At 42.2% G+C, this 26,135-nt stretch overlaps 1 protein-coding gene across 1 annotated transcript in view; it reads left to right on the forward strand.

Annotated features, from left to right (window-relative positions):
* The window catches only part of LOC119542578 (putative tetratricopeptide repeat protein 41), a 120,455-nt gene that overhangs the window by 21,628 nt on the left and 72,692 nt on the right, over nucleotides 1-26,135 (forward strand). The window contains 5 exon segments of the mRNA XM_037847353.1: nucleotides 5,807-5,967; nucleotides 7,995-8,436; nucleotides 10,710-10,949; nucleotides 16,101-16,299; nucleotides 17,128-17,321. Coding sequence (XP_037703281.1) covers nucleotides 5,807-5,967; nucleotides 7,995-8,436; nucleotides 10,710-10,949; nucleotides 16,101-16,299; nucleotides 17,128-17,321 — 1,236 coding nt within the window.

Here is a 26,135-nt window from a genome sequence, read left to right on the forward strand (position 1 = left end):
GGTGAAGACAGGGCCACTTCACGTCTGGGCCTTGCAGGCTGGAATGTTAGGATTTGAATGTTATTAAGTGCAATGGCTGGCCAGTGGATGGTTTTAAGCTGGCAGTGGCATGATTTGATTTATGTTTTTAAAAGATCAAAATCATTCTGATGGGCAGAAAATGGATGTAATGGAACAAGCATGGAGGCAAGGATACTTGTTAGAGGCTGTTGCAATAGTACAAGCAAGAGATGATGAGGGAGAACAGAGTGGAGGTGGAGGCCTTTGAATGGATTGAGAATGTGCTGAGGAGTTGAATATAGTGGTTGAAGGACAGCGAGAAATCCAGGATAACTCCTAGTTTTTGGATTTAAGAAAATAGATGGATGGTGAAGGCTGTTGACTGAGAACAGAAAACATTGCTGGGGGCGATGAGGAAGCAGATTTTGAGGGGAGATCAAGAGTTCTGCTTTGGATGTGTGGTATTGGATATGCAGGGCAGTTTAAGTTGTATGCCAGGGGGAGAGAAGGCCATGCGTGGAATCCGTGTGGTGCCTGCCCCTCTGTTCTAGGAGGGATGGAGGAGTCCAGCCACCTGCATTCAAACCCTGTGCTGCCACTTATTTCCTGTGTGACCTTAGGGGAGTATTTTACCTCTCTGTGGCTCAATCTTCCCATTTGTAAAATGTGTCTAATGTTTTTAAAAAAGTGCTTTACAGGTAGTTAAGAAGATTAACAAAGATAAAATATGAAAGTCGCTTAGCACAGTGCATGGCCCATAGTAAGCACCAATAGATATTAGCTATTATTATTATTATTATTGAATACCTGCTTGTATTTACATGTCTGAATGGGTCTGACTTTGAGTAGCCTACTTTTGGGAATTCATCTCTTCTTACGGTGGGGGCAGGCATCCCTGTGTCTCTGGGTACTGAGTGAATATGTGGGTGCCCCTGTGTGAGTTTTGATGGCTATATATTACCTCTGCATGAAGGGACAGATACTTGAGTTTCTTTCTGTGGATGTGGTGGGTTTCTGTGAGTTAACAGGGTGGACGTGCAGGTTGAGTTCTCTAATGTTGCATTATCTCAGGGCATGTAAACTGGGTAAAATCAAAACCAGCAGAAGCAGGTGTGACTGGCAGTATAAGAAGGTGACTAATCCTGCTCAGACACATCCCCAAGGTGTTCACTCTGGCCGGGCTGGCGATGTGAACGCAGGTGTACACACACAATTATGGTTTTATTCCCAAAGTGGATTGTTATTTTAATGAGTGTGTTTTGAGATGCTGAGAGCTCCTAATAAAAACAGCCCCCGTCTTTCAAACAAACAGATCCTTAGATTGTCAACAGTTGAATAAATTCAGAAACAACCTATGAATAGGTAGTCAGGTGACAGCTTCTACCCCTGAAAGGACTCTGTTCCTTTCTAATGGTGGGAGGACAGGTGGAAGGGCTGTGGCTCTGGGTTTGACCTGCCTGCATTTTTGACTCTGGCTCTGCTGCTTACTAGCTGTGTGATCTTGGGCAGTTTACTTAAGCTCTCTGGTCACCAGTTTCATATCTGTAAAATGGAGATGGGATTAATAGTAGCCATTTCATAAGGCTGTGTGAGGATTAAGACGGAATATATGTAAAATATTGTAAATGGGACCCAGTGCACAGTTGGCATTTAATATTTTTATTTGCAGCATTATTATTATCATTATCATTATCATTATTCCTTACTAAGCTACAGAAAGGGAGTGGAGGATTGATAAGGGAAACAAAATACTACTATTCATTAGCTGCATTAAGGAGGGGAAGGACTGTAACTTAAGAAATTGTAGGTGTCGCCACTGCCTCCGAGGAGGAAGTGGAGGGTGAGCACAGAAGACTGGCCCCAGGATCACTTAGCATCACTGCCTTTGCTAGGAAGTTGAGGTTTCACCTGGCGTCTGATGGCTGTGGGTGGGGAGGGGGTGGGTGGGGGTCGGGTAGTACTGGTGAGAACACAGCCAGGCCTGAGAGGTCAGGTGCATGGGGCTGATTCAGCTGCTTTGCAGAGAGCGTTTTCCTGTTGCCTGACCCAGCTGTCTGCAGCTGCAGCTCCTGCATGGGCTGTGAGCTGGGGCCCTCCTTAGCCCGGATGCCAGATGAAATGTGTCTGTAGCCAGCTCTCCCAACTCTCATGCCCCTTGCTTGTCTCACAGGCAGCTGGTGTCCCTTCTGAGACATACTTCTCAGTATGGCAGAGCAGAACCACTGCCTGTTTTATCTACATGTTTCCTTGGCTTGTCACTCAGTGTAACTGGGCCACAGGCTGAATAACAATGTGTTCCACTTATTCAAGAAGGCACTGGGCTCAGGGCTTTGCCAGCATCTCATTTTGTGCTCCCAACAATCCATGTAAAGCATTATCATTCCAGATAAGGAGACTGAGGGTCAGAATGGCTGTCACAGAGCTACACAGTGGGCTGAGTGAGGGTTCAAACTCAGCTCTCTGTTGAATTCGATACCCCTTAGTCTTATTACTGTACTATCTTAACTTCTTGAGCCAACAGAGGGAAAGTTTTGCTCTTTTGGACGACGGTTCCCTTCGGAGTCCCCGCTTAACATTGGATAGTAGGAGAGTCGGCACTCAAGTCAGGGATGGGGGATGGGTGGACAGGGCCTTGTATCCTGGACCTTGCTGACTTCTCTAGCCTCATCTCTCACCCTTTGCTCCAGGGGTTGGGCCTCCTTGGAACAGGCCAGTCACTTCTGCCCCTCCATGTCTTGGTCCATTCTGTTCCCTTTTCCTGGAATGCCGTCCCTTTTCTCTGGTTAGTGAAACCCTACTCACTCTTCAAGGCCCAATTCAAAAGTCACCTCCTCTGTGAGAGGGCTGATGGGTGCTTCTCCCTCACCCTCAACTCTGACCAGGCAGCCAGTGTAGCCCCAGTCATTGTATTTTAATTACATGCCTTCCTTGAATTCTCAGTTGACTTATGATGGCCTAGTAGCTATATACTCTATTGTTGTCTCCCCTTATAAGTCCGCTGAGTTTGAGGACCATGTCTATTTTATTGGCCATCGTCATACCCAGTGCCTGGCCCAGACCCTGACACATAGGAGGGTCTTGGTAAATCTGTACTGAACAATGAGAGAAAACACTGCCAAAAAGCAAAAAGGTTAGTCAATCACTAAACCATTTTACAAAATGTCAGAATTTTGTCAACTGATTTTTTTTTCCTTTCCATAAATTTACCTATGCTAACTCAGTGTTTAAACAACTTGAGATGCTACCACTTCAATTATGTAACACACCATTGTCACTTAGTGGAGACAGTTTGGTCCTGCCAGAATAAGGAGAAATGTTTAGGATAATTTTCCAGTACCAGTAATGCTGACATTATCTTCAACATCATTTTGAGCAAAATGCATTATAATCACCCAGAATGTGATTTGAATGATACTGAACATAAGCTTTCCTCATTGTACAAGGATATGAATCCATAAACATCATCCTAGGTTTTTTTCTCTTTAGGCCTAGAATTCATAATCGAGTTTTGCTAATTATTAGTGATATTATGCTTCATGATTGTCAGGTGGTGTGTATTTTTTTTGAGGTCCATTCACATCCTTTTTGCCCCTTAACCTCTGCACCTGCTTTGTGAAAGAGATGAACAGAGCTCTCTGGGGTCCCATGTGTGACTGGTAGTGAACATTTAGGGAGCTCTAACTATATATTCCCAGAAATAGTGACCCCATGCAGCTTGAAAACGCAAATGGATTATTCTTCAAATGATTATCTGCTGTCATTCGAAGCAAAACTATTAGGAAAATAAACTCAGGAAGATCTGTGTACCAAAGTCTTTTGCCTCTCTAGACCCCCATTTCATCATCTATAAAACGAGGCACTTGGACTGAATGATCTCCAAGAACCTGTTCTGCTCTAAAATTCTGCCATTTAAGTTCTGAGATCTCACCATTGTCCATAATTTTAAAGATTTTTTTTTTTAACCTGAAGAATAAAGCATTTGGATGAATTTTTTTTCTTCTCGGTCTTGAAAAATATTTTTCATTGTGTGATACAAGCTCAACCTATCATTTTTGATGTTCTCCTTTATGCCCCATATTCCCATAAAAATTTTAAGTCTTAACTGATTTTATGGTCATTTCCTGTTATAAAAAAATCTCTTTAAAAATCAATACAATTCTGTAATATGAAAGATGAAAATAAAGGAGCGTATTATAAAAGAATGTATTTCAACATGTAAGTGCTCAGATATGATTCCAGTAGAAAACATAATGGAATAGATGAGCACCCACCTCTATATGGAAAATAAATGAAAGTAATAGCATAAATGTAGACTGACATGGGTGTTTTATATTGGAGACTCAAACATCATTAGCAGTATTTTGTGATTTTATGAAATGGTGAACAAATCTTGGTACCGTTTCAGACAAAACAATTATGTTTTTAAATCAATTTACATGATGGTTGTCTGCCTGAAAAATTCAATATCTTTTAAAACTGTGCAAAAATTGTGTTGCATTTATAATGTAAAATGGAATTGATTTTCAAGTCTCCGTAATTATAAAGTTTTTTCCCCTTTGGTTGTCTGACAGAACATTTGAAAGTCAGGTAGGACAACGCTTCATTGTATGTGACTGCCCATGTTGTAAGGTGTCTAGAATCTCTGGAACTGCCCCTGTTGAGAACCTCTGCTCTAAACAGCTTCCTGTTGTTGAATGTTCTCTGTACTTTCCTACCTCCACGTCTTTCCTTATGCTTTGCCTTGCTTGGTACACCCATCCCCTCCTCTCTACCTTTGCATTCTCCAAGGCTTATCTCAAATTCTGCAACATGAAGCTTTTCTTAATTGTGATGGTTCTGTATCAAACTCTAGTAGGCTTCAGACCCAGATTCTGCCTTGGAATGTGGTTATTTGTGTACAGAACTCATTTGGCTTCTCTAAGCTCCTTGACTTTATATTACAGATCATTTTATCTCCTCTCAGCAATTAACACAGAACGTTGCCCAGAATGGGTAACCACTACTATTTGTTAAATATAATAACTCTCCAATGCCTGCAATAGAATCTTCATGTATTGGAGACTTCATCCTTTAGAACTCCTATCACACTTTGCAATGAGTTCCTAGATCCTAATATGCCTAAGTTTCTGTGGAAAATATTTCTTTTGTGAAAATAAAACAAGATGGTTTTAGGCAGTAGAATGCTTTTAGACTATTTGGTAGTTAATTATAATTTTGGGTTGCTGCTACAAGGTCACTTCACAGTCTGAAAGTTGGTCCTTTCAAATGATTTCCTCTGGTTCATAACTTCGGTTTCGCTGTTAATTTCCAGAATCCAAGATCTGGGGTCCAGTATTTTGGGTAAAGGATTATGTCAGGTTTAGGGTGAGTGAAGACCAAAGAGACGAGGCAGTGGGTGGGAGATGCTGTAGGAGTGCAGTGCTGGAAGAAACCAGGACCACGGTGTCTTTGACCCTGGGATTGGCACCAGATGTAACAGAGCTGCAGAAACTTCAAATATCACATAACTTGACTTTTCTTCCTTCTTGTCCAACTCTTTGTAATATGACCTATCTTGCATTTTAGAAAATAAGAGTCCTGCTTTGGATTGGACAAAAATGTCTTTTGTACAAAATCCTAAAAATGTATTGGAGACTTCTAGTGGTAAATATCATTACCCCTTTTTGGGTTGAATATTTTGTGGATGGTAGTCACACACATACGCCTCTTCCTCTATATAGCTCACTGTTCCTAGTCCAGTCCTTTAACATATTTTAGCAATGATGGAAACATTTTCACCTAATTTGAACAAATTTTTATGCTTTAGGTACGCAGCTTGAAACTGATGTTCTTAATGAAGACTCCAATGTCTTAGTCTTCTCACTTCTGGTAGAGGTGTTCATTGCTTCTATCAGCTTAAAGCCATGTATACTTGTACTAGATGGAATCGAAGAATTGATTGGCATTTATGGGATTTCAGGACAGAAGGTAATATCATTTGAAAATAATGCCTATTTTATTGCTATGTTATAAAAGGAAAAACCATAATTTAAGATATATATAACACCTTTCCACTGTATTGCATATCTCTGGTTATAGCCAACATTGCTTATAGTTACTGCTTTATATTTTATTGAATAAATAATTTTATAGCACCTACTATGGACCAAAACCGTTGTAGTAACTTAAAAAATATGAACTCATTTAATCTTCGCAACAACCCTGTGAGACAGATACTGCAATCGTCATCCTTATTTACATAGAGATGTTAGGTGACTTGACTCAGGTCCTAAGATGGAAAGTGGTGGTGTCAGAATTCATGCATGGGATGGCTAGTTCCAGAAACTGTGGCCTCTTTCCTTGCCCAGTTCTGCCTCCCTATTTTATATTTTGATCAGCCATTTATTGATCTCCTACTCTGTTCTTTAAGCTTTTTAGTTTGGTCTGCCTCTTCCCACTGCCCTTACATACCCGAACTCTCATTCATTAGTTCTTCTCTGGTTTGATATTGGCTCAATGGCACCTCTACCACTTCTTAGTCTCCAGCATTCCTTTGCAAAGCATTTTTCTAAAAGTTTAAAATATTTTTAAAAATAAGCTATGTAACTAATATTTGTTCTTTATAGAAAATATGATAAACAAAAAAGAAGAAAATAGAAAATTAAATAGCACTTGCAGTCTCACCGCTGTTAAAATTTTGACAAGTGGCCCTCTTTTTTCTTTGCATGTCTCTATATATTTATGTATTTATGTAAATGAGATTACATACTATATTGTTTTGTAACCTGCTTTTCAATTTAATACATTGTAACCATAGCATAGTCAACAAATAATTATTGACCACTTACTATGGGCAAGGCACTGTGAACAAAGACAGACATGATCCCTACAAAGCCATGGAGTTTTTAGACTAGATATTAATATTAACTAGATATTAATAAAATCATCACACAGGTATAAAATTGCATCCATTGATGAGTGCTGCCAAAGATAATAACCATGTCGTGTCATGAGGGCCTCTACTGAAGGGATTTGACCTGCAGGAAGGGCTTCCTGGAAGAAAAGCCTAAAGTAGAGCTCTACAGATGTAGGCCAGGTAGTTTAATACCTGAAACAGTTTGTGCAGTGGTTAGGAGCCTGCCGCTGGAGCTACATCCCTGGTTTGAATCCCTCCTCTGCCGCTGACGGTCAGGATGAGTTAGGAGAGGCATTCAGCCCCTCTGAGCTTCAGTTCCCTCCTCTCCCTTTCTAGAGGGTTCTTAAGAAGATTGAAGACACACTCAACACCCTGGCAGAGTAAGCGGTCAGTGAATGATTGTTGTTATTATTAGGCAAAGAAGGATAGAAAGGCTTTTTAAATGGTTTTATTAGGTATCGGTTATCTTATTGCAATATACAACCATTTAACTTATGATAGTATTGTTGCTCTAGGTGACAATTCTTCAGCACAAAAAAAGTTGTCTTTTTCTATGGGATGGCTCAGTTGGTACTTTCTTCGGTTTCCTTTGGCTATCACTGTTAGGCCATTCTTCATAAGTATGTGATTTTTAAAATTACTAATTTTTTTAGTGTCCGTGTTTGTACAAGCAAATTCAGAAAAGATAGGTGAGGCACTCGAATATGGTTCTATTGAGCATTAATTGGTATTTTCTTATTGCCACATTTTTTACTATCAAAAGTTATTATCAATGATACTAACCCCAACCCTTACTGTATACATACTCCCTATATTTCACCTACTGTAAGTTTGAAAACCATTAGCAGAGTAAATTTAAAATGTCTTTGACTCTCAAAATATCTAGAATAAGTAAATTCATAGAGACAGAAAGTAGATTAAGGGTTACCAGGGGCAGGGTCGGGGTAGGGAAAGGGGAGCTAATTCTTAATGGGTACAGAGTTTCTGTTTGGGGTGATGAAACAGTTTTGGGAATGGGTAAAATGGATATTTTGTATTAGCTATATTAAGTTACCACAATAAAAAGTTTTTTAAAAATGTCTTCAAATCTCTCCACCAGGCAAAAGATTTTTCCTGGCTGCCGTGCTCACTCTCTCCTCATTGCAAACTTATCATGAGCACTGTTTCCTCCAGTCTGTCCTACAAATCACTGTCTGCCCGCTCTGATGTGAGGACAGTGGAGCTCATTAGCACAGTAGATGAAGAAGCAAAACTAAACATCTTTAGACAGCATCTCTCCATTCCCAACAAAGACCCCTTCCAACAAATTAAACAAGCTTTGAGGAAAAAAACAAACCTGAATCCTTTGAAACTCACAATCCTAGCCAATGAATTTAAGGAATGTAGAATCTACAGAAATGAGTACCAGTGTATGAAGGAGTACTTGGAGGTCGTCTCTATTCAGGAACTCTGGGAACTGATTCTGAAACGCTGGATTGAAGACTATAGTTGGACTTTTAAACAAAGAAAGGCAAATCCAGGCACTGTGGCTTCTGGAGAAGGTAGGCCTGGGCCAGAGCTGACAGGCTAACTGTGAGTCCGTGGGAGAAAGACATGTGGTAGACCCCTGCTCAGGGGAGCAGGCAGAGGAGGGTCCAGGGATAGGGTTGCCAGGTAAAGTACAGGACTCCCATTAAATTTGCATATCAGATAAATGACAAATAATCGTAGTGTAAGTATGTCCCAAATATCACATGGGACATACTTATACTAAAAGTTATTTCTTGAATTACAGATAAACAAAAAATACTTTTTAGTATAAGTATGTCCCAAATATTGCATGGGACATATTTATGCTGAGAATTATTTCAGTCACATTTCTCAAGGGTCTTAAGAAATGGGCCTTTATTATTTCTAGAACTCAATTTAATCTCTCTTTTGAGCCTATAGTCCTCCTGAAGACAGAAACCTAATCTAGTCAATTCAGGTTAATTCTGTCAACTCAGTTCGTTTTCAGTCAGTTCAGGATTTTTTTGGTCAAGGGGGGATTTGTGTTCTTCCAGTGACACCAATGGGTCAAGCTAAGATCCTAGGAACTTGGGGCTTGGTGTCCTTGGTTGTCATCTGTCCCTGTGGTCTTCCACCAAGGTGGATATGGCCCCAGGTGGTCCTCAGACACTGGCATCTCTCCGTTTTTGGCCTCCTCGAGGATGCCTTGTTTTCATCTGTTTTGGGGTTGTTTGATCTATGTTGCTATCAGCTGCCACATTCCCTCCTCTGAACCATGAGGTGGCCCCTCTCCTTGGCTAATCTCTGCACCCTTCTGGAGCCTACGGGGAATGTCAGCTGCTCATGGCACCATTTGGGGGCCTGTAGGTCTCGATACCCTGCATAGTCATTTCTCTTGTTCTCCCTGGTGGCCTTGGGAAATCTACAAGGCTGCTGTCTTCCAGGTTTCCAATGAAAAGTAGAACTCAGAACCTCTCTATTGTTGGATCCCAAGGTGCAACTACCTGCCCAAAGCTAGCCTGGATCCAGCAGAGGCAACAAGCCCCAAGACTGGATTTTTCCAAGAGAGCTTCTCCCTTGCTCTCCTCTCTGATTCTTACCTCCCTTTCTCAGTTCAGCAAAATTTGTTTTCTTCCTGGATGGAACAGACTTCCTCTTTAGATCATCCTGTACTGCCTGAGCCCATTGTTTGTGGTGAGAAACTTCTTCCACTAGTTGGCCAGCAATTTGTCTTCTGATACTCAAGGCAGGTTTTGAGACTTAAAATTTGCTTTCTCAAGCTGTTGTCTCTGCTCTGCTCTTCAAAACTCTATTTTGAAATGAGTTTTTCTCTCTGCTTTTCTGTTATAACAGCCCTTTCTTAAGGGCAGTGAACTTAGAATAGAGCTGGGGTGCAGGAAGTGGGGATGGGGAGAGAGAAGCAGAAAATGCTTAGAATGGAAGCCAAATTGATTAGTACTTCAACATTTTATCCTGCCCTATTTTTTGCTCTAATAAATTTGCAACTCTGCAAGGAAAATGGACTTCAAATTTAGTGTATCTTTCCCCCTACCTCCAAGGAGGTAGAAATAGGGTCTCTGTGCCCTGGAAGAATCACTCAGACAAAGTGGCCCATGGGCAGAAAAACACTCCTTCTCCTGGGTGATTTTCCCCCTCCCAACACTGTCCACCCCACTCAGGTCCAGGGAACCCAGCCATGGGTACACTGGGGTAAACGTCTGAGGAGGCTTGTAGAGCTGGAGTTCTCTCTCTCAGTAGTCTTCAGGCTCTCTTTATAGTTGGTTGATCAGAAAGCCAGTGGGAAATCCAACTGTGTGGAAAAACCTAAGGGTCAGGGGAGAAACGAAGAGTTGGCTCAAGTGATGTGTATGATTGTGTGGTAGGAAGACAATCATACAGCAAAACCGCTCACACCCATAAATGTGAATTTGGTGTGAAACTTAATAAAAACTGCTCCACAGAAATGCTTAGTGTAATAATTGGTAAGCTTGTCGGTTTGTAACCATACTTCTAGATATATTGTGCAAATATAGGTGAAACTTAAATGACTAAGAGTGTGGGCTCTGGAACCAGACTGTCTGGGATCAAATACCAGTTCTGCACTTAATAGTTATAAGACTTTGGGTAAGTTATTTAACTTTTCTCTGCTGCATTAGCCTCATTTGTCAGATAGGGGCAGTTATAGTGTCTACCGATAGGATTATTGAAAGAAATAAGTTGGTTAATCATGCAAAACATTTAGAACGATTCCTGACACATGTTAGCTGTTATTTTTATCACCATCATCATCATGATCACCATCATCCTCATGATGTTGTCTGCATAGGGCTGGATGGCTGGGTGGCCGATGCTCTGTGCTTATTGAGCATCTCGCACTGTGGGTTGGCTGAGGATGAGATACTCCAGCTTTTGGACATGCTGGGCTACAGGAATCAATACAAAGTGACCACATTGCACTGGGCCGCCTTCCGCAATGCCACCAAACAGTGGGTCCTGGAGAAGCCCAATGGCTTTCTGTACTTCCGGCACCAGTCCCTGCGATATGCTGTGGAGGAGAAGCTTCTTGGTAAGACCTGAATCTGTGAAAATACCTACTGATTAAAGGGAAGGGAAGAGTCACATGCAAGGGAGAGCTCATAGCAGGGTTTTCTTAAGTAGAAATGAATCTATAAACACGTATGAAAACAGTTGCTTAAATTAGGAATTGAACAGAGACCTGACTTCAAAGTTAACCCTCCATGGTTTATTCTCTCATGGAATAAGCTTCTGGAAGCAGGTAATCCAGGGCCGCTCTGTTAGCTCCATGAAGTCATCTGTGACCCAGCTCCTTCTGTGTCCCTGATCCTCTACACTGGCTTCCATCCTCAAGCTCACCTTATGGCTGCTGGAGCTCCAGCCATTGCATTTCAGGCAACAGGAAGGAGGAAGAAGGGATTGCCCCTTCCTTTCAAGGAGCTTTTTCAGAAGTTTCACAACAACATTTCCACTTACGTCTCTTTGACCCAGAACTTAGAGGTTTCAGCTGGGTGCTCTGCTCCCTTAAAACAAGGTGGATTCTATCACTAACAAAATGGCTATTGGGTCGTAACTAGCAGTTTCTGCCCCAATTGTGAAATCAAGTTCTTTTCGCCTGCTAAAAAGGACTGCAATCTGAATCAGAGAAACCATAGCAATCACAGATGCCTGCTGACCTAGGAGAAGGAACCTCTATGACAATTATTCATACAGAGAACTCTAGGTCTAAAGACTTGAAAAATCTTTAAATCACAGCCTCTGGGGAGATTCTAAGCTTTGTTCAAATTTTCTTTTAAGTTTACTATGTTCCTTTTTACTTTCTTTTTTTTTAGCAGCTAAATCCTTTTAGATCATTTGCTCCTATTCCCACCATCTCTTAAAATTATGTGATATGGAGGAGGAGATCAGGGCTAGGAATGAGGATGTTCTTAAATTTAATGTCAACACTTCTGTTCACTTGCTGTATTGCAACTCACTCAATTTCTCCATTTTCCTAAGAATGATAAACACTCTTGAGGTGCAGGGAAAGACGGTCATGATGTGACTTAAAATTCTGGGTATATGCTGCACTCCTTTTCTGTACTGTATGCCCCCCTGTAAAGCACTGCTTGCAATATTCACTATTGTCAGAAAAAAAGGTTTTCATGCTGCAGAATTAGACTCTGAATACCAGTCTTTGCTAGGAGCACTGGGAATTCTAATAGCAAGAATTCATCTCCAGGTAGCCTGGGCATGCAAAACAAGCCCATCCCACAAGGATGTAAAAGGTCCAAAAAACCAGGGCTTGAGTCTATTATGATTTTTCTTTTTGTAAAAGGCTATCTTTTGACGTTTTTTTCTCAAATGTCACAATCATTTGAGTCAAGCTGGTGTCCCTTAGCCACATGCATCTGTCATGCTTCTTTCCTTTGAAATTAATATTCCATCTAGCAGGGTATTCAATTTGTAACCTAGATAACTCCTACCCAAAATTGGATGGTCCAGAGAGACTCTTTGATGCCTGGGCTGTGAAGGAAGCAGCCTCTTTCCCCTTTTGTTACCAAAATTGAAGATTGTTTGGTCTTATATATTCTGTGTTTGTTTGTGGTGTATGTTGGTGGGGCTGAAAAAGAATAGGGCAATTAGAGAGGAGAGTTGATTCTGAGAAATGCTCTCCTAGTGACTCTAAGCCATTATCATATGTAGTTAATACTGGTCACAAGAGCCAGTATTTAGTGCTTCCACTGTGCCAGGCACTTCATATACATTATTTCACTTATTTCTTGTGCAACTAGAACATTCCCAGACTAGGTTAATTAATATGAACTCCACTTACACCCACCAGACCCTAGAAAGTCCTCATCTGCTCTAGTGCCACATGGACTCACCAACCCATTGGCTGTAGTCACCACATGGAATCTCTTCTGGCTTCTGCTTACCAGTGTCGTTGCCTCACAACTGCCCCTGCTGGTATTGTTCATGTTGTGAAATCATACAGTATTTCATGCCAAGGATCCCAGTTTTGGTTTCCCGGCTGCTAAAACCAATACCAGAAAATGGGTTGGCTTAACAACAGTTTTCAGAGGCTAGAAGGCTGGCCTTCTCCCAGAGTCCATACCTTCTGCTGGCCGGCAATCTTTGGGATTCCTTGGCTTTTCCGTCACATGGCAATGCACATGGTAGCTTCTTTCTCTTCCGGGTTCCACTGACTTCCGGCTTCTGGCTGTTCCTGGTGGCTTCTCTCTCCATCTGACTTTCACTCTGCTTACAAACGACTCTAGTAATCTGGATTAAAGCCCAACCTAATTCATTTGGGCCACACCTTAACCAAAATAACATCTAGAGAAGATCTTATTTACAATGGGTTCACACCTACCAGAATGTGGACCAAGACCAAGAAGATGTCCAAACTGGGGTGCACAATTCCGTCTGCCACAGTCCCTCTCCCATTGTCCCAGCACAGCCAGTCCCCAAGTTACCAGGGCAGTGCTGGCTCCACCAGAAGTGGGAGAAGGTGCCTCCTGGGAGATCTGAGCACCATACATTCCCTCTCCCCACTCAGTGAGCTCTTCTTGGAAAGAATCCCTTTTGTTTCTTCCTGTAACCCTTCACCCTACAAGAGGTCCCCCAAATCTAGTCTTTGAAGCCCATTTTTCAGCCTTTGTAGGGTGGAAAGAATCAGTCTGGTTCTGAAGCAAGATTTTTTGGGGGTGAACCCTGGCTTTTCTACTTACTAGTTGAGTGACCTTGGTCATGTAATTTTACCAGTCTGTGCCCCAGATACCTCATTTGTTAAAAAAGAATTGTACCAACCTCACGGGATTGTTGCTTGTGAGCATTCAATGAGTTAATCTATGTAATGCAGAAGAATGCCTGGTCCACAGTAAGTTCTCAAAAGAATCTTTGCCATTATTAATTCCTCCTTTGTTTTCTTTGCTCATTTTCCCCTGTAGCTTCCTTTCCCAAGGCATCTTTTCTAAGGCAACCCATGTGCATCAACCAATGATCTTGAGTTCTGTGGACCTAAGGATTATACCGTTTCCTCAGACACCCCCAAGTGGGTCTGACTCCCTGGACCCACTCAATAGATGCTGTGAATAAAGGCACAGCTATTCCTGGATGCCAGCTTTTTTAGGCCTGCCTTTTCTAGCAGCCTCCATCTTGGTTGTTCAAACAGTTGATGTCTAACCTCAGCTTCTAGTGTCAGCTGGGCATGGACTCAGGAACTGGAGGACTGGGCACTAGTGAGAAGGAGTGAGTGACCTTTACAGTCACACTGTGGTCATGGGACAGGAGTGACCTCATTTCACCCTGTCCTTGCCTCACTCCCAGGTCTGCATGCTGTTTGGCAAACAGAGTCCACTTCTCCTCCTTCTGAAAGTCACCATGCCTTCTACTATAAATGATTTTTTTTGTGGGAGGCAATGCAATGTATTGGTAAAGGGCAAGGACTCTGGAATCTGTCAGAACTGCTATGACTTAGCTCAAGGTGCTTAGTTCTCTAAGGCTCAGTTTCTCATCTGCAAAATGGGAATAATAACAATATTTGCCTTAAGAGTATTAAAAACTTAATTCCTGCGAGATACTTAATACAGCCTCTCACACAATAAGTGCTTGTGGTGGGTCATTAGGGCTGGCTGTCAAATATTTCCAGAGCCCTCCCACACCGTGGGATGCACGTCCTGGTCCCCTTGTTGAGTGGGGCCTTGTAACTAGTTCTGTCCAGTGAGCTGTGAGTGGCAACTGGCAACACACAAGATGGCGGCTGCTCCGTCAGTCAGCCTGGGTCCTGGCCGGAGGAGACCTTACTGGAATTCTAGCCAAACTGTGATGGCCATAATAAATCTTTACTCTTTTAAAGCACTGAAATTTTGGGGTTTTCAGCATTGCATAATCTTGCCCATCCTAAGTGAAACAGTGCTACATAAATGTCAGCGGTTAAGTCTGTCAGTGAGAACTGTGCTGCACTTCGTGTGCAAAGGTGAGTTGTACTCAGCCATTCCTCACATCCCACGAGTTATCGGAGGAGGAATAAAGTCAGCAGGGTTGAATCCTCCTTCTCCCAGTTACTAGTCATGTTCTGACCAGGGGCAAGTCACCTGGTGTCTCTGATTTTAAGTAGCTTCATTTATCATATGGAGATATTCATACTCCCCTAGCAAGGTTATTTTGTAACAAAGATAAAATCAAATATGGTGTTTCATATGACAATATTTTGTACATTTTTAAACATTATGTTTTGACACTCCATATCTTGAATCCAGATAGTATTTGCCCCAGTTCTCTTTCTCTCTCGCTCCCTGCCCTCTTTCCCAATTTACTACCCACAAAGATGCCTTTGCCTCACACAATGGGGAAGAGAAGTTTTCTTTTTCTTCCATGGGTCCTTGAGCACTGCACAAATGTACCACCAGGGCCTATCAGACAGCTATGCTGTCTGCACATTTTAGAGCAGCCAGCACGCATCTCTCCAATGGGTGGATGACCTGGAAATCATTTCAGTAGAAATACAGAGTGGTTGTTTGAAGAATGGGCTCCCCTTCTGTAATAGTTCTTGTGAAGAGCTGGGCTTGGTATGCCATACAGGTTCTATTCGTCTTGTAAGAAAAAATGTCAAGCAGAAATTAAAAATGCTTCTATTTCATTTGCAAGGATAGATATCACCAGGATTTAATTAAACAGTCTTCTCCATCTTTTTTTTTTTTTTTTTTTGAGAAGCTTGTTTCTGGGTAGTATGGTCTATTGGAGGTTCCAATAGATCCATTTATCTTTGGAAATGCGGATATAGTAATTTTAGCTCCAACATCCAATTTGTGATTAGTTTGCTCAGCTATCTCACCGCCTATGTGAGATCCAGGCAGTGGATTAACTCCTCCAAAGTGCATGCTTTCAAATATTTGAAAGTGCTTTTTAAGTGGTAATATGCTGTATGTTTAAAAAAAAGTAGGTTACAAATATTTCCTTGGGGGGAAGGGAAAGATTCAACATGTATGAAAAACCACATGCTCACAAGCTTCTCAAATTTTAGGTCAGTGATCATAAATACAATGGATTGACAAATTCAGGCTGCCTTATAAGAAGATACATTTTTGACCCTTAATTTTTTGCAAGCTACCTTGACTTTTATTGAATCTGATTATGGCCAAAAAGCTGTTACATTTTTGCTACAGTGTTTTCATATACTAAAGAGTGAGATGCATTAAACTAATTGATTTTTAAATAGGTGTAATCACACCTGTCAGAGAAAGCAGTCCATATACCTTTCAGAACCCAACAAATCACAAGAAAACACAATTTCACAAAGTCTTGATCAGATACTTCCAGCGGCAAACTGCTTTCTGGAGAGTGTATCAAGAATTGCCATGGCATATGAAAATGAGGGGCTGCTGGGAGGATTTGTGCAGCTTTCTTTCAAGTCCCAGGTAAGTCTCACCATTGTGTTTGTGCACATTTAGCTTTTCCTTTTGCTTGTGCTGCATTTCGATGCTCACGGCTCCATTGAGCAAGACGCACTCATTTATTTATTCATTCAACCTTCTATTCATTCATTCCCAGGGGACCACCATCTGACACCAACTTCTGTGGCTAATGGATGCCCATTTGATTTGTCTCTTTCTGCAGTGTCCCCCACACCCCCTTCACTCCACGTGGATTCCCCTCAAAGTTAAGTGGCCTTCCAGAGAGAAGAGGACTTCCAGTTAGGCAAGGAAAAAGGATTGAGTAGTTTTGCTAGACTCTCCTACCTTCTTCCCTTCCATTTGCTTCTTTCCTTCTCTTCAACTCCCCTCTTCTCCCTGCCCTTTCCCTTCCTTCCCTTCCTCTTATGAATTCATTCACTAAAAACTATTGATGACCATCTGTCTCAGCATGATGCTAGGCCTGGGAATAGAGCAATAAATAAGACACTGGGTGCTTGCCACCTAGAGAGGAAGATGTGGAGAGAGATAATTAATATACATGGTGGTAAGTGCCTCACTAGAGCAATGACAAAGAGCTGTGCAAGCAGAGAAGAGGGAGGGGCTAGCTCTGCCTGGCAGCCAGGGAGCCTACCCAAAGGAGGGGCCTCCTGAACAGGTGAGTATAACTGGCTCTGACTGCAGAGTGAAAGGCTCATATTCATCTGGTGACTTAAAAAGTCATACTAGTTAAGAAATTTATGAATATGCTAATGAAATATGGTGAATAGCAGAATAGCTTTCTCCAAGGCATGAAATACTAAAATAATTTATATTAATATATTGTGTTACCAGCATCACAGACTTTATCTCAAAACTCAGAAGCCCAAGCTTCTGGACAAGGCTGCACCTCATTCACTACTGGAATGTTTTATCGGAAGCCGGATATGATGCTGTGGGGGCCTATTTAACCTCAGTGGCCAGGATTAAAGCAGATCAGTACCATACAACCAGGAAGAGATGTACGCTCTCAGATATGGTGGATAACAGTGTTTCCAGTGGTCCATTTTGCTGGGATATAGAGTGGCCTAAAATTATTCTTTTTCCTCTCCTTACATAATTACATAATTATTCTGAACAATCCAGCAGACCTCTCTGGTGACTTCTTCCCATAATTTTAGCCAACAATTTCTGAGGACAAGATATTGGGGGAAAGTTTTAATTTTGAAATGGCTTCTCTTTCTCTTCTTGCAGTGCCTTTTTCCAAGGATTTTCCTTAGCATTCTTTTTCCGTCTGTGGGTTCTCACAGCTTCAACCACACAGCTAACACATTACTTCTTTATCTGTATTTCCATTCTTGACCTCCTTTCCGAGCACCAATTTCCTGGAGCTACTGATAATATTACTGCCTGATAAACAGATTCCCTGGGTGACCAGTTGATACTTCAAAATAAATAGGCCAAATCCTCATCATTGCAGGTTTTAACCCCAGACTTGCTCTTTTTTCACTGTTTCCTCTTCCTAGTAATGGAACCACCAGCTCTCTCCATCACTCAGTAATCACTGTTGAGGGTGACTTCCATCAGAACTGGGGCAGCTATTCATTGATTCCCTGCTTAAGTGGCTTGGGTTTAGGTTGTAGCATTTTGGTTAATATTTCTTCCCTTTGTTCTCCGTAAGTAGGCCTCTTTATAACTCACTCTGTCATCCTGTATTTCCTAACTTGTTAAACAGAGTAATAACTTTCATTCATTCTTTGAACAAATATTATCTGAGCACTGTCTCTGTGCCGTGATCTCTGCTGGGCACTGTTAACACAGCAATGACCAAGGCAAGCAGAAACCCCCCTCGTGGGATTTGCAGTCTAGCGGTTGTGGTAACCCAGTTTTGAGCATTTGTTATGCAACAGACTCTGAGTTAAGTATTTGTATGTACTATCTTGTTTAATCCTCATAAAACTCCTATAATACTATTCATAGCTTAAGAAATTGAGGAAGCAGAATCTCAAAGAGGTGAAGTGAGTTGACCAAGGTCTCTCAGCTATTCGTGGTAGATTTGAGCCTATACCATACCCACATCCCTTCTGGTCCTTGAACATCCTGCCTTTACCTTTATTATTATACCATGTATGATTTATGTAATTTTGGAATTTGATCCATCCTCCCTCCATGTGAAAGGACTCAAGCAATACCCGTAAGGATGCAAGTGTGTTAAATAAAGCCAGGATCCATCTGGAAATGTGTCAGTGCTTAGAAGTGTGTGTGTGTGTGGGGGGGAGGGTTTGGGGTGGAGGTACTGCATGTCATAGGAAGTTCACAGCTAACCTAAGGAAGATTAGATCTCCAAAGCCAAGGTGGGGGTAGAAGTCCTTCCTGATGATGCCGCAACTGCTTATGAGAACGTGGTTGTTATGGTGATGGAAGGAGGCGGACGCTGGGGGTTGAAACTGGGAGGAGATCACTTAATGTTTCAGTGGATGAGGGTGGTTTTCTACTGTGTAATGGAGCCCAGTTCAGAATGGGTCCCTTTGAATTGTGCTGGAGTCATCCAGAGGGTTATTCTGTCCATAGTATGATGGCATCTGGGCAATCATCCGAGATCCTCTTACTTAGTCTCTGTGTTACCCCAAGAGCCCCAGGGCTTCTCAGCGGGGGTCCTGGCCTCCATAATGATGGCCTTTGAACCTCCCTTCTCTGGGGACTTTACTTCCATAATACTTTTCACATCCATTTTCTCATCTCTACCAGGCCCAGATTTCCTCTCTTCCTAAAGCACAGCACGGCTGTGATTGAGTCGCCCTGTGTATCAAGCTGTCCATCTATGTGTCTTACCTTTCCCACTGGCTGGCTGAGTCAGGCCAGGGCCATTTGGAGGCCCTCCCTGAAGTCCCTCTCAGACTGTGGGGTTCCCTATTCTCTCTTTAAATTGCTGAAAATAAAAGTCACAAGGCCAATGACTTGTCACCAAAGCAACAGAAAGGTTATTAGATTCATTGGCAGAAGACTTAATTACAGTGGGAACCCTGTATAATAGCCACATGAGGCATTACAGTGGCCGGGTTAGCTTTCTGGAGCTTCTCAAACATCTTTTTCCTCACCCAGCTCTGAATCAGTCTGCCCTCCTGGGGTTGCTGACTAAGATAAGGCAAATTAACTGGACTATTCCTTCAAAGAATTTTTTGAATAACCCTATGTTATAGTCTCTAATCCTGAGAATTGCTTGGCATTTCACCCCTGCCCTCCTTTCCAATGAAGAAGGCTGGGCAATTGGAGCCGTGCTTCCCAATTAATTCAACTGTTTACTGAGTACCTGCGTTGTGCCACGCATTGTGCTAGATGACAAGGATGCAAAAATGGGTAAGCCAGACGTGGTTCCTGTCTTAGTGGAGCTTACAGTTGAATGTGAAAGATAGTCATTAAAGAGCAAGTCAGTGTGAGAGGAGAGGTACAAAGAGGTGAAATGGAGTTTAAAGCAAGGAGGTTACATGTCGTCTTGGGGATCAGTGGAGGCCTCCCTGAAGAAATGTCATTTAATCTGAGACTTGAGGAAAGAGCGAGAGCTAGCTGGACAAAGAGAGAGGGGAAAGAGAATCTGGAACAAAGGGAACGGCATGGTTGAAGATCCCAGAGTCGAGAGGGAAAAGTGCGGAATCTGAAGACCTGCACAAGTCCAGCGTGGCTACGAAAAGGTGGGCAATAAGCGGAGGCCTGAGGCTGCAGAGGTGGTAGGACCCCGACTATGCAGGGTCCTGTTAAACATTCAGCCTTGAACCCAAAATAAAGGGATGGGAAAGCTATTGGGGATTTAAGCCAGATGGTGACAGATTTAGTTTTTTTTTTTTTAAATTAATTTTATTTTGAAATAAATTCAAAGTTATAGGAACAGTTGCAAAAACAATACAAACCTCATACACAGAACTCCAGCATTCCCTGACCCCCATCCCCCGATCCCCCGATCCCCCAACTTTAACATTCTGTCACACCACCATTTCTTTCTTTCCCTCCCTCCCTCCCTATCTGTCATCATCCATCATCTACTGCTCTGTCTTCTGAACATATGAGAGCTAGCTGCACACATCCTTGAACAAACACTATAATTAACATATACAATTCCCATGAACAAGAACATTCTTTTATGCAATCCCATTAAGCACAGCTAAGAAGTACAAGAGATTCAACAATGATTCAAAGCTTACTTTCTGTATTTCCTTTTTTTTTTTCTTATGTCTCAACTGTGTCCCTTTGAGCTTCCTGTCCTCCATCCTCAGATCCCATCCAGGATCATCCTTGGCATTAATTGTCATCTATTTAGACTGTCTTTTTTTTTTTTCTTCCAATTATGGAAACATATATACAGCCTAAATCTGCCCATTCCACCGCCTTCCTAGCATTCCATTAGTGGGATTAACCACATTTAGAATGTTGCAATGCAATCACCTTCCCACCTTCCATTACTAGAAATTTCCCTTCACCTCAAACAGCTACCCTACACTCATTTCTTAACTCCCCATTGCCCCTTCCCCCACTTCTCATAACCCATACTCTACTTTTCATCTCTATGGTCATATTCTCTGATAATTTCTTTGTGTTTACTGTGGGGCTTAAATTTAATCTCTTAAATCCATAACAATCTTGTTTTTCTTTGATACCAACTTAACTTCAATAGGACCCGTAAACTATGTTCCTATACTCCTCCATTCCCCCACCTTTATATAGTTCTTGTCAAAAATTACATATTTTACATTGAGTCCAAACCCACTGATTTGTCGTTAGAGTTTGTGTATTTTATATCATGTAGGAAGTAAATAGTGGAGTTACAAATCAAAAATTATTGACTTCTATTTGTATTCCATTGTGGTCAGAGAATGCGCTTTGAATATATTGAATTTTTTTTTTTTAATTTATTGAGGCTTATTTTATGTCCCAGCATATGGTCTATTCTGGAGAAAGAGCCGTGATCACTAGAGAAAAATGTGTGTCCTGGTGATTTGGGATATAAGGTTCTATATATGTCTGTTAAAATTCTCTATCTCTCTCTCTCCTTTCTTTGTTTCTCTGTCGGTAGGGCTCCCTTTAGTATCTGAAGTAGGGCAGGTCTTTTATTGGCAAAATCTCTCAGCATTTGTTTGTGAAAAATTTAAGCTCTCCCTCAAATTTGAAGGAGAGTTTTGCTGGATAAAGTATTCTTGGTTGGAAATTTTTCTCTCTCAGAATTTTAAATATGTCATGCCACTGCCTTCTGGCCTCCATGGTGACCGCTCAGTAGTCACTACTCAGTCTTATGTTGTTTCCCTTGTATGTGGTGAATTGCTTTCCTCTTGCTGCTTTCAGAACTTGCTCCTTCTTTTCAGTATTTGACAGTCTGATCAGAGTATGTCTTGGAGTGGCTTTATTTGGGTTTATTCTATTTGGAGTTCACTGAGCATTTATGCTTTGTGTATTTATATTGTGTAGAAGGTTGGGGAAGTTTTCCTCAACAATTTCTTTGAATACTCTTTCTAGACCTTTACCCTTCTCTTCCTCTTCTGGGACACCAATGAGTCTTAAATTTGGACATTTTATTTTATCTATCGTATCCCTGAGATCCATTTTGATTTTTTTTATTTTTTTCTCCATTCTTCCTTTTGTTCTTTCATTTTCTGTTCTGTGGTCCTCTAGGACTCTGAGTTGTTGTTCAACTTCCTCTAATCTTGTATTATGAATATCCAGAGTCTTCTTAATTTGGCCAACAATTTCTTTTATTTCCATAAGATCTTCTATTTTTTAATTTACTCTTGCAATTTCTTCTTTATGCTCTTCTTGGGTCTTCTTTATGTCCTTTACATCCTGTGCCATGTTCTTCTTCATGTCCTTTATATCCTGTGCCATGCTCTCATTCTTTGATTGTAGTTCTTTGATTAATTGCGCCAAGTACTGTGTCTCTTCTGATATTTTGATTTGGGTGTTTGGGATTGGGTTCTCCATATTGTCTGGTTTTATCATATGCTTTAAGATTATCTGTTGTTTTTGGCCTCTTGGCATTTGCTTTGCTTGATAGGGTTCTTTCAAGTTGTAAAAAATACAACTTGTGGGGCATGTGTCTGGGTGGTTAGGGAGGCAGGGCAGCTTTAATAATCAAACCTCCCAGGTGTTTCTGGAGATTCAAGGTTGTTGCAAGAGTCTAAGCCTTCATTTCAGTCTTGCCACAGATTTTCTCTGCGCTGACCCACAAGTCACCAGCATTGACATAGCGTCCCTGGGTTTTCCGAGTGGGCTCCCCTTCTCAGCTGTGATCTTCCAGGACCTCTGCTAAGGGAAGGCTGTGCTACGTCACAAGTGCGCGCTGTCCCTCAAGGAAAGGCCCGGGCCGCTGGGCCGTGCAGGGGCGCTCCCAGCCTGATGCAAAGATGGCTGAATGGGTCATCTCAACCCTCCACTTTTCACACAGCTCCGCCTTCCCAGCTCTGGGACAACTAGCTGTGTATGCACCCAAGGCCACTGTCCACGGCTGATATTGTGGTGTGTGTGTGGTGATGTGGGATACAATCCCCGTCACATTGGGTTTCCTGGCGTGGCTCTGGGCTGTAGGTACGGCCCCAGGGAGGAGTGTCTCTGGCCCGCTGGGGAGCCAGCTGCAAGCAGCATGGTTTCTTTCTCCTTTTGGCTCTCCCCTCTGCCCCCTGGCCCTGAGGGAATCAGCAGTGGTCTATCCTCCAGACCAGACACCGAGAGGTTGGCACAGCCCACTCCTCCCGTGTTTCGCTACACTGTTCTCACCGTTGTAACTGCAGGTGCTTCTGGGTTTTTTTTTTTTTTTTTTTAAAAAGAATTAGTCCATCCCCAAACGCCAAGCCCCCGTTTCACCACACCGCAGCGTGGCTACGGGGCTTTCAGCCAGTTTACTCACTCATTTGAGAACGCAGACTCCCAGTTTCACTGAGTGCACGGTCCCTGTGGTTTTAGCAGACCTTGTCCAGCTGGTGCATCGCTGAAACTGGTGTTCTGGGTCACTTTCTGGTTTTTATCTAGTATTTTTCATGGAGGTGTTTTTTTGCCCTGTCTCACCTAGCCACCGTCTTAGGTTCTCGACAGATCTAGTTTTAAACACTCTTGGCCGAGGTGGGAGCAGGAATTTAGGACCAAGAGTATCAGGTAGAGCCAGGCATCAGTGGCTGACCCAGAAGTGGATGTAGGACAACATCCCCAAACCCACCCGTTGGAGGAAGAGGCTCGTGGAGGGGAGGGCTAGATCCTGTAGTAGGTGGAGAAGAGCTTTCCAGGCAGACACACTTCAAAATAAGAAAACAACAACTCTGAATCATGGGGACTGTGGGAGCATCCTCCCCACAATAGTGTCGGCCTCCCTTCCCATGTTGGGAAATGTTTAAGAATTCTCTTTTTTATTCTTAATCTTCATTATCCCCCTCTCATTCTGTTCTGATAAAAAGGCCACTTACACTCTTGACTCCTGCTTGCTTCAGGAAAATTCCTTTAAAAAATCAGAATGTTCCAAGGTACGGCAGTGCTGTCGGTTCGATGGGGGAGTTGAGGAATGTCCGATCTCTCCCAGCTCCACGTTGTTTGGGGATGGAGTTCACACCCTGCGGAATATTCCCCTCCATCCCGTATAGTTTGGCTCCCTCTAGTGGCTATGAGGAGAACAACAGGCCTAACTTGTTAGGTTGACCGGGAAAGACATTGTACAGTGGGGTCTGGTTGGAGGTTTGCACTTGCTTCTCTTCTGGCTGGGCCTCAGCCAGCCCTGGGTTAGCCCCTCTTTGCAGGAGGCATCTGGGGAAGCTGCAGCTCTGATAGATGGCCAGTTGGATGGTCTTTGAGCCCAGAAGACAGCTTCTGTGTGCTGGTAAGTTTTTATAGATTCTCTGTGGCCTGAAACTTTTGATTCTGGCTGGAGCCCTGGGTCACATCAAAGTGAAGAAAATCCATTTCTGGCTGCAGAATGCTCAGTTATTTAAACATACTATGAAACTATTATAATTTTTTAAAAAGAAGCGTGAAAGAAAAATAGCTCAGTGGAACAAAAGAGAAAGCCCAGATAAAGACTCAGGTATGGTTATAAGAATTTAATAAGTAATAGTGGCAGCCTTTCAAATCAGATGGCTTATGGAATAAATGGTGCTGTGATAATGGATCATATTTGGTAAAAAAAAAAATTAAGTTGGAACCCAGTTACAACTTCAGACCAAAATAAATTCCAGAAAGAGTAGAGATAAAAGTAAGACAATGTAATTAAAAAATCCCCAAAACTCTAAGAAAATGTAAAATCTAGGCAAGAAAGCAAAAAGAATAATTCCTGAAGGATAAGGTAATTGATAAGTATGACTAAATAAACACTTAAAACTTCTATATGTAAAACAAAACAAAACAAAGAATTCTGCATGGAAACCAGAAATCCAATTAAAAGGCAAGTAACTAACTGGGAAAAAATATTTGTTTAATATACATAGCAGTTTAAGAATTAATATTTCTAGTATGGAAAATGCTCTTAAAAGCAATAAGAAAATGATGAACACTTTAATTAAAAAAAAAAAAAATGGACAAAGGTCATGATCCAGCCATCTAAAGAACATTATCAATCCTTATCTGATTTTCCCTCTTAGCATCACTGTATATTTTTGATGACACCCTCCTCTTCCTAACATTCTATTCTGGTCTTTTGGCTTTCTAGACGCGTGCTCCCTTGGTTTTCCTCCTATCTCTCTGGCTGCTCCTTCTCTGTCTTCCTTGTTAGGTCCTCCTCTCCTACCTGGCTTCTAGATGTTGGAGTTCCCTGAGACTAAAGGCTCCTTTCCTCTCATGCTGTGATTTCACAGGAAGCATATTATCTATGCCCATGGTTTCAGTGATTGTCCTTGTGTCCACAACTCACACATTTATTTCTCCAGCCCACACTTCCCTCTGAACTCTGGATCCACATACTCGACTGCCTACTTAATTCTCCATTTGGATGGTGTCTCAAGAGCACCTCAAACCCAACACATCTAAAACTGAACTCATGAATGAATTCCCCTCCCAAATCAGGCTCCCTTCCAGAGGACTATTGACCAGATTACTGCCTTGGAATCATCCTTGACACTTTTTTCACCTTATCCCCCTCTCTTCCCCCAAATCCATTTCATCACTGAGTCTTGCCATCTTTACTTCCTAAGTGTTTCTCAATTCGTCTACTTCTCTTCATCGCCTGCCACCATTGCCCTTCTCTAAGCTATCATCAGGGCTGCCAGGTACTGTTGTGACAGTTGTGTTCTGCCTAAGGGCACCTGGCCAGGGGGACAGGTGAGGCTGAAATCCAGCCCCTAATCTGTTCAAGGCATGTGCCCAGGTGAGGGCTGCTGCACCAGTTTGGATATATTATGTCCCCCAAACTCCGTGTTCTTTGATGGGGGCAGACATATTAGTGTTGATTAGGTTGGAACCTTTGGATTAGGATGTTTCCATGGAGATGTGACCCACTCGACTTCGGTGATAACTCTGATTAGATAATTTCCATGGAGGTGTGGCCCCGCCGATTCAGCATAGGCCTTGATTAGTTTACTAGAGCACTGTATAAGAGCACAAACAGAAGGAACTCAGTGCTGCAGCTTAAAGAGACATTTTGAAGATAGCTGCTGAAGGCTGAAACTGATACTTTGGAGAATGCCATTTTGAAATGCAACCTGGGAGCAAGCGGATGCCAGCCACGTGCCTTTCCAACTAACAGAGGTTTTCTGGATGCCAGTGGCCTTTCTCCAGTGAAGGTACCCCATTGTTGATGCCTTATCTTGGACATTTTATAGTCTTAAGACTGTAACTTTGTAACCAAATAACCCCCCTTTATAAAAGCCAATCCATTTCTGGTGTTTTGCAAAATGGCAGCATTAGCA

The sequence above is a fragment of the Choloepus didactylus genome, chromosome 8 (genome assembly GCF_015220235.1).
Source record: "Choloepus didactylus isolate mChoDid1 chromosome 8, mChoDid1.pri, whole genome shotgun sequence".
Taxonomy (NCBI): domain Eukaryota; kingdom Metazoa; phylum Chordata; class Mammalia; order Pilosa; family Megalonychidae; genus Choloepus; species Choloepus didactylus.